The following is an 8,215-nucleotide window of genomic DNA, read 5'->3' as shown; positions in this document are numbered from 1 at the left end:
TCAGGCCAATCCCAGTTTGATCCCAAACACTACATATCTCAGCACCACCAAGAGTGAACCCTGAGAACAGAACTAAAAGAAGCCTTGAGCCCCCTGAGGTAACCCAAATACCTCTCCAAAATACATAGAAACAGCCATGTATGCATAGTTTGGATTAAAATGTTAGTTAAGTAACCTATTATTCAATTATTACATAATTATAGAACTAAGTTTCCACGCTACAGTAATTAATTATCCTTGCAATCACAGACTAATGCAGTGATATGGAAGTGTGGTAATAGTCATTAAATAGCCATGACAAGAATCTTCAGCTTCCAGGGTTTTTTTCACAGAATTTTTCTCTAAGTCCATGATTTCCTACCAAAATCTTGAAAACCAAATGAAAGTTGCAAAAGCATCCATCTATGCCATCTCAATTTATATTTCTGTTTCAAAATGGCCATATGTCATATTAGATAAAACAGTAATTTCTACCTATTGTTATTTCACACTATTACTAACAATGAACACCCAGGGTTTATTGTTTTGTATCTCATTCCAAAATGAAAATACTTGTTTGTACAATCATTTGAAGAGAACTTAGAGTCACATTAAACTTCCTCCTACCTGTGATTATATAATACTCAATTCCTTAAATTTTCTGTAGTAGATAACTACTCAATTCTTATTCTAAAACTTAAGAGTCTATGCTCTCCCTAGGGTCATTCAACCTCAGGCCTTTGATACTGAAATCAATCTAGCAAGCCAATAAAGGAAATAGGAACTTTCATTGAACTAAGTTTTTATGTTCACATCATAGTAAGAATTAAAATGAAAAAGATTTATTTTCTTTTAATAGTTGAATACCCAACATTAAAAATAATTGCATTGTCATCTTCAGTAGTTTTAATATTTTAAATTATACAGACTTCCTTCTCATTCAATATAATGACCACATTGCATCAATCCTTGAACCAATAATGCTTGTAAATTTCACTCTCCACTCATTGCACTTACCACAAGTAGATTGTTGAAACAACTTCCCAAACTTTAAAATTCTACAGTTATCAAACAAAATTATGTATGTGAAGTTCTTCATTAAAGTTTGTTGAATTCCATTATCTAACAGTAGTAAAAAAGAAGATTCAAGAAGATACTGCCATTTCTATATAAAAATATTAATGTCTTCAAATAATGAGCAAACTGGATTATAAAACAAATTAACCCCTATTCTAAAAATAAATATGCATAACTAATGCTTTCAAATATATGTGTGTTTCAGAAACAAATAGAAGGGTGATTGCTTTTGATATAGAAGGTGCACTCCCCTTGGGTCTGTGGTTCTATTTTTGCGAACTTACCCTTGACAAAATGTTCCGCAGGGCCTGGTGGACCTGCTTGTTTCGTAGAGTGTAGATGACAGGGTTCAATAGTGGAGTCACCACTGTATTCACGAGGGCAGCCTCCCTGTTGGAGTACACCCTGCTTGTTTGCTTTGGTTTCACATAAATAAAGACACAGCTTCCGTACATCAGTGAGAGAACAATGAGGTGAGATGAGCAAGTGGAGAAAGCTTTCTGTCTCTCCTTGGCTGATGGGAGACGAATGATTGTGACTACTATGTTGCTATATGAAATTATAGTTGTGCTGAGGGATGTCAAAAGGACAAACACAGCAAGGCCAAATGACAACATTTCAATATATCGGGTGTCAGAACAGGACAGATGGATTAGGGGGCCTAAGTCACAAAAAAAGTGAGGGATAACATGGGGGCCACAGAAGGATGTGGAATTAAGAGTTAAAATTGGAATCATCATGAGAAAGAGTCCCAAAACCATGCAAGAAATGACCAAAAGAACACACATCCTTGGGCTCATGATGGTTGGATAGTACAGAGGTTTACAAATGGCCAGGTATCGATCTAGGGATAATACCGCCATAAGGAAGAAAATAGTTGCCCCCAGGAAAAGAAAGACAAAAGCCTGTGTGAAGCAGGCAGCAAAAGAAATTGTTTGACTCCCTGATACGAATATGACCAATAATTTAGGAATGACAGTGGTTATAAAACAGCACTCTAAAAAGGAGAAACTGCTAAGAAAGAAATACATGGGTGTCTGTAGGTGATGGTCAACACAAGTGACAGTGATTATGAGTGTGTTTCCCATGATAGAGGCCGTGTATGCCAGCAGATGCACCAGAAAGAGAACCTTCCCCAGATGTTGGACAGCAGGAAATCCCTCCAGGGTGAATTCCTGGACTGCTGTCCTATTTCTTATATCTTCCATCACTGATTTTTCTATTTCTTCAATCAAGTTTGTGCTTTTTTGTGGAATGTCATGACTGAGGAATGAAAAAATAGTTTTGTTAAATATATAGGGCACACCTTGGTGACTAGATTTGTTCACTAAATATTTTCCATGCATATGCTCTTTTATTAAGTATAAGTAAGTGATTTGTATCTTCAGAGTCTGGCAAACTCCCCGTGGTGTACCCAATATGCCAAATACCAGTAACAAAGATGGGTCTCATTCTCCTAAAGAGCCTTGAATATAATCTCAGGGCTAGGATGAAAGAGACGTTACTGGGGCTTGCTCGAGGCAATCGACGAATAACAGGATGATTTGTGATTTGTGATTGTATCTTCAGATACAAATGGTAACAGCAGCTTAAAATCCCTGAAAATAAGAATTGTCCATGTGATTATGAGTTTCCAAAATAATGCATTTTAACAATGTCAGTCATTTTTATAATCTATTATCAAGAAGAAAAATCCATATTTTAATTATATATTACAATGCAATATACTATTGATAAGCTATATCATCTATATCTTGCATACTGTTCTCCTGTTGTTCACCGATTTGCTCAAGTGGGCACCAGTAACATCTCACAGCAAATTTTGAGACTTGTTACTGTTTTTGGCACATAGAGTACCTCACAGCTAGCTTTCCAGGCTTTGCCATGCCAGTGAGATACTCTCAGTAGCTTGCCGGGTTCTCTGAGAGGGGCGGAAAAATTGAACCGGGGTTGGCCCAAGTCAGCTGAGTACAAGGCAAGCGCCCTACTGGCTGTGCTATCACTCCAGCCTTAATCATGCACTGTACTGCACTGTCCTCCCATTGTTCATCGATTTGTTGGAGCAGGCCCAGTAATGTCTCCATTGTGAGACCTGTTACTGTGTTTTGGCATATCAGATACACCATGGGTAGCTTGCGAGGCTTTGCTGAGTGGGTGAGATACTCTCAGTAGCTTGTGGGGCTCTCCGAGAGAGGCAGAAAAATTGAACCCAGCTAGGCCTGGCCAACCACGTGCAAAACAAATGCCCTACTGCTGTGCTACCGCTCCAGCAGGATGTGAGGGCAATCTGGCTGCTACATCTGTCACCCCATTGATTGCCAGGGTTGATTCAGCTGATCTGGCTGGCTAGGCGGGTGTCCCCTTCCTCCATCACCGCTCCATATGCGTCCCTTCCGAAGCTGCGCACTTGGTCGAAGAGCACGGCCTTCCCTAAATAGAGACAGACCGGTCTCTGGTCCAGGGTATTCTAGTAGCTGCAATCCCCTGCTAGAATCTCCAAACAAGCTCTCAGCCCTAATCATGCATACACAAAATAAATATTGCAATACAAAACCATTAAAACTGCAAACAATTATGCTGAAAAGTCACCAAACAGACATTTGGTGAAGGGTCTTGGGCATTTTGGTGGCAGTGAAGTTCAATAACTGTGTACATCAAAACCATACATATCAACATTATTGTAAATATATTATCTAAACCACAATAACTGAATTTTTAAATAATGACATAAAATCTATCATCCGAAGCATATGCATGCAAGTAGAATCACATGAAGCATGTGCATGCAAAGAAGCACGCACACACACACACACACACACACACTTTCTCTCGTTCTCTCTCTCTTTTATTCTTTCTCTCTGTGAGGTCATTTGTCATCTTGTCATCTGTATGTGAGGTTATAGGACCATTTGTAGAAAAATTATAGATTCAGCCCTCAAAATTACAATAAAAAGAGTCGCAGTTGGGCTATAATCAGATTGTCAGAGGCAAACAAAAGCAATTCCCCAAGAACGTGAAAGTAGTTCATTAAAGAGGTAACTTTTCACTTTGTTTCATGCTAAGTGGCCATATCTTCTGGCTCTTTCAATCTGTATCCTTAGAGAATGCAAGCCTAGGAGATTTCATAGCTTTACTTCAAGCATTTTTTTTCTGATTCATTTTCTTTCCTATTAAATAAATAAAATAAAATGCTCTTTAAATCCATAACTCTTCTGGGGCTGGAGAGATAGCACAGCGGGTAGGGCATTTGCCTTGCATGCAACTGACCCAGGTTCGATTCCCAGCATCCCATATGGTCCCCTGAGCACCGCCAGGAATAACTCCTGAGTGCAGAGGCAGGAGTAATCCCTGTGCATCTCCGGGTGTGACCCAAAAAGAAAAAAAAAATTCTTAACTCTTCTTATGTGAGCCTTTATAATTCTGGTCAATAAGTGTTAATTTTGGGCTGAAGCGATAGTACAGTGGTAGGGCATTTGCCTTGCACGTGGCCTGCCCAGACAAGCTAGGTTTGATTCCTCTGCCCCTCTCGGAGAGCCCGGCAAGCTATCGAGAGTATCCCGCCCGCACGGCAAAGCCTGATAAGCTCCCAGTGACGTATTCATTATGCCAAACAAGTAACAACAAGTCTCACAACAGAGACGTTACAAGGCCCACTCGAGCAAATCGATGAACAGCGGGAGGACAGTGCTCCAATGTTACTTTTAGATATCTAAATTAATTTCTATTTAGCCAACTTCCAGTCCTTTTACTATATGAGAATAACTTGAAGAGTAGCAAGCTTCCTCAATTCACAATAAATGAAGGCAAGATAATCCAATCACACTAAGATCATTTACTCACCCTTGTGAAGCTTACAGGAATCAAAGCATAGTCCCCTGCTCTTTCACTCTTCCAACAAGTCAAGATGTTGGTTGGACTAGGTAGTTGCTAACAGAAAACATAGGAAAAAGAAAACTTGCATTTCAGAAGACCCCAATTTGCCCTAGAGCAAAGTTAAACATGTGCATCACATCACATCTGATAAGCATTCTTCTTCACATGACTCCAAAGCTTTCTAAAACTTATTTAAACATAGCTTCATGGCAACTGCGCCCAGTAAAATCCTGGAAAATTAAAAACAGCAACATGGAATCCCCAATGTTCTACTGGAATATGAAAACGAGTTCATGAGTTCACTTACAATTCCAAATTTTTTTCACAACATCATTGAAGACCCCAAGTTCCCCCAAATTCCCATTCTACTTCTGCCAAAGTCAACCCCAATAGAAAACCCTACATATTTAGTTCTAGAAATACTTCCTGATGGAAGACAATAGCCTCTTCACTCAAACTTATCTCTTTTACACAATATTCTATAAAATGCATCCCAGAACAAGTAAAATATATTACTTCCCTGAGTCATAATATTTTAAAGAACACATATGTCCTTAGCAAAAATAAAATGAAATAATTTTCTCCATCATATAGGTAGCATTGGCCTGTCTCCTGATACTAATCAGGATCCACCAGGACCAGTGGCAGACCCTAGATACACCAGACCTCATTAGAAGATATAATAAAACCATCTAGAGATCGATGTCCCTCTGGAATCCCCAGTGGCTGCTAATTGGCATTGCTAAAAATATAAAATTATAGCACAAATATTATAGTCACTCTTTTATTATACATGTAAATATAATATGGAATTCCAAATTTTTTAAGTTAATTCCCATGAAATTTTTCAGAGGTGAGTAGAACTAATCTTTTCAGAGTTGGTAAAGTTCAAACTGCATAATGTTACTAAGGTGGAATTGTAAGGTTAAATTGAAAAAGTGGACCCACCTAGCAATAAGAATCAAAAGTAAAATGCCAGAGAAGTGTCAAAAATACCATGTACAATTTTAAAAAGTTTAAATAGTGCAGAGGTTCCCAAGCTATTTTTGGCTTACCATCCCTTTTCAGAGAATAAGTTAGCACCATCCAACTATATGCAAGGTTACCTCTCGCCACCATCATTCCAGCATTCCCTGGAGGATGTCATCACCTACTTTGTAATAAAATGGTCTAAAATGTCAAAATATTATATCCAAAATATTTATATTTTAAGTAGACTGGTCCTGGCTGAGAACTCTGGGGTCTCCTCAGAGTGAGGGCAAGCATATTCTCCTTTTGCCCGAAGGCACACAACCCGCATTCACACCCATAGAAAGAGCCCAGCTCCACAACTGAACCTCATCAAACTGTCAAACCACCAAATTGTACCAGAAGTATAACTTCTGAACTAGACTGCTGCATATGACTCCTTCAAATCTTATAGTAGTGTCAGTCCAGTGGAGTCACAGCAAATTTGAATGGAAAGTTGTATAGTTGTATACTGCCAAGTTCAATGAGCCTGTACAATAATTCAGAAGACTCAATTAGCACTAACCAGTACTGTGTATTTTCAGACAATGACTTTAATTACACCTTGTGAGAGTGAGGGCGAGATACTCACAGTAGCTTGCCGGGCTCTCCGCCCCTCTTGGAGAGCCCGGCAAGCTAACGAGAGTATCTTGCCTGCACGGCAAAGCCTGGCAAGCTACCCGTCACATATTGAATATGCCAAACACAGTAACAATTGCCACAATGGAGACGTTACTAGGCCCACTCAAGCAAATCGATGAACAACGGGATGACAGTGACAGTGACAGTGACATATTGATTCTTATTGCTCTAAGTTTTGATAATTCCATTTGCCTTTGTTTTAGAATAAACAATATGAAGGAAATTTGTTTGTGCCTGCAAGGGCCATGTAGAGTGGTGAATGGGAAAACAAGGACATTGGTGGAGGCAAAGCTACACAGGTGATGGGGTTGATGTTGGAACATTTAATGCCTGAAACAACTGTATAGTGAACAATTTGGTAAAATTATTGTGTTGCCATAATAAACAGTGTTTAGGGGGCCTGAATGATTATCTAGAAAAACTTAACTAAACAAGTTATACAAAGGATACACTCTACAGCATACAGATAAATCAAAATGAAATGTTAATGGTATAGTAGCCTGTGTGAAGATAGAAAAATAAAAAATAAGCAGAAAACAAAACATAAAGTGTTAGCCTTTAGTCCTAAAACTAAAAAATCAGACTATCAAATTAAGTATGAATAATCTAGAATTTAGTGTTCTCTGAAGTAGCAATATTGACTTCCAGGGGAGGAATATGATGCAAGCAAAGTAATAGTATTGGAAGCAACTGCAGGGTTTATTTGTTTAAAGAAGGCCGATCTTCAGGTGCTGTGCTAAATAAATTTTTCTCTTAAAAGTGAGTGCTAGACAAAGACTGGCCCACATCCAAAAGAACAAAAGCAACCTGTGCTGGCACGGATGTAGCGAGAAAGGGACCCTCCTTCATTGCTGATGAGAATGCCGACTGGTTCAGCCCTTTTGGAAAACAGTATGGACGGTTCTCAAAAAATTAGAAATTGAGCTTCGATTTGATCCAGCAATACCACTCCGGGAATATATCCCAGAGAGGCAAAAAAGTATAGTCAAAGTGACATCTGCACTTGTTTGTTCATTGCAGCACTCTTTACAACAGCCAGAATCTGGAAAAAATTGAGTGCCCAAGAAGAGATGACTGGTTAAAGAAACGTTGGTACATCTACACAATGGAGTACTATGTAGTTGTTAGAAAAGATGAAGTCATGAAATTTACATACAAGTGGTACTACATGGAAACTATCATGTTAAGTGAAATGAGTCAGAAAGAGAGGGATAGACATAGAAAGATTGCATTCATCTGGGGAACATAAAGTAACAAAATAGGAGACTAACACCCAAGGGTGGCTGAGATTAGTACCAGGAGGTTTGCTCCATGGCTTGGAGGCCAGCCACACATGCTAGGGGGAAAGGGAGCTCAGATAGAGAAGGGAGCACCAAATAAAGGGTGTTGGGAAGATCCTCCCAGGATAGGGGATGCATGCTGAAAGTAGACTATAGACCAAACATGATTGCCACTCAATGCCTCTTTTGCAAACCACAACACTCAAAAGGAGAGAGAGAACAAAAGGGAATGCCCTGCCACAGAGTCAGGATGGAATGGGGGGAATGGGGGTGGGAGGGATACTGGGACCCGTGGTGGTGGAAAATGGTCACTGGTGGAGAGATGGGTATTTGATCATTGTATAATTGAAATCCAA

The 8,215-nt window shown here is 39.3% G+C and overlaps 1 protein-coding gene across 1 annotated transcript; it reads right to left on the bottom strand.

The window, feature by feature from the left end:
* Nucleotides 1-243: 243 nt before the first annotated feature.
* LOC130038604 (olfactory receptor 6C75-like) lies at nt 244-2,402 on the bottom strand. Its single transcript, XM_056130437.1, has 2 exons — nt 1,341-2,402; nt 244-357 (listed from the first exon to the last, which is right to left on the bottom strand). Exons 1-2 carry the CDS (start codon nt 2,400-2,402, stop codon nt 244-246), a joined length of 1,176 nt encoding a protein of 391 aa, XP_055986412.1.
* Between the last annotated feature and the right edge of the window lie 5,813 nt (nt 2,403-8,215).

The sequence above is a fragment of the Sorex fumeus genome, unplaced genomic scaffold (assembly GCF_029834395.1).
Source record: "Sorex fumeus unplaced genomic scaffold, SorFum_2.1 ptg000078l, whole genome shotgun sequence".
NCBI classification, from domain to species: Eukaryota; Metazoa; Chordata; class Mammalia; order Eulipotyphla; family Soricidae; genus Sorex; species Sorex fumeus.
Note: the sequence above shows the minus strand (reverse complement) of the source record. Positions and strands in the feature narration are given on the sequence as shown.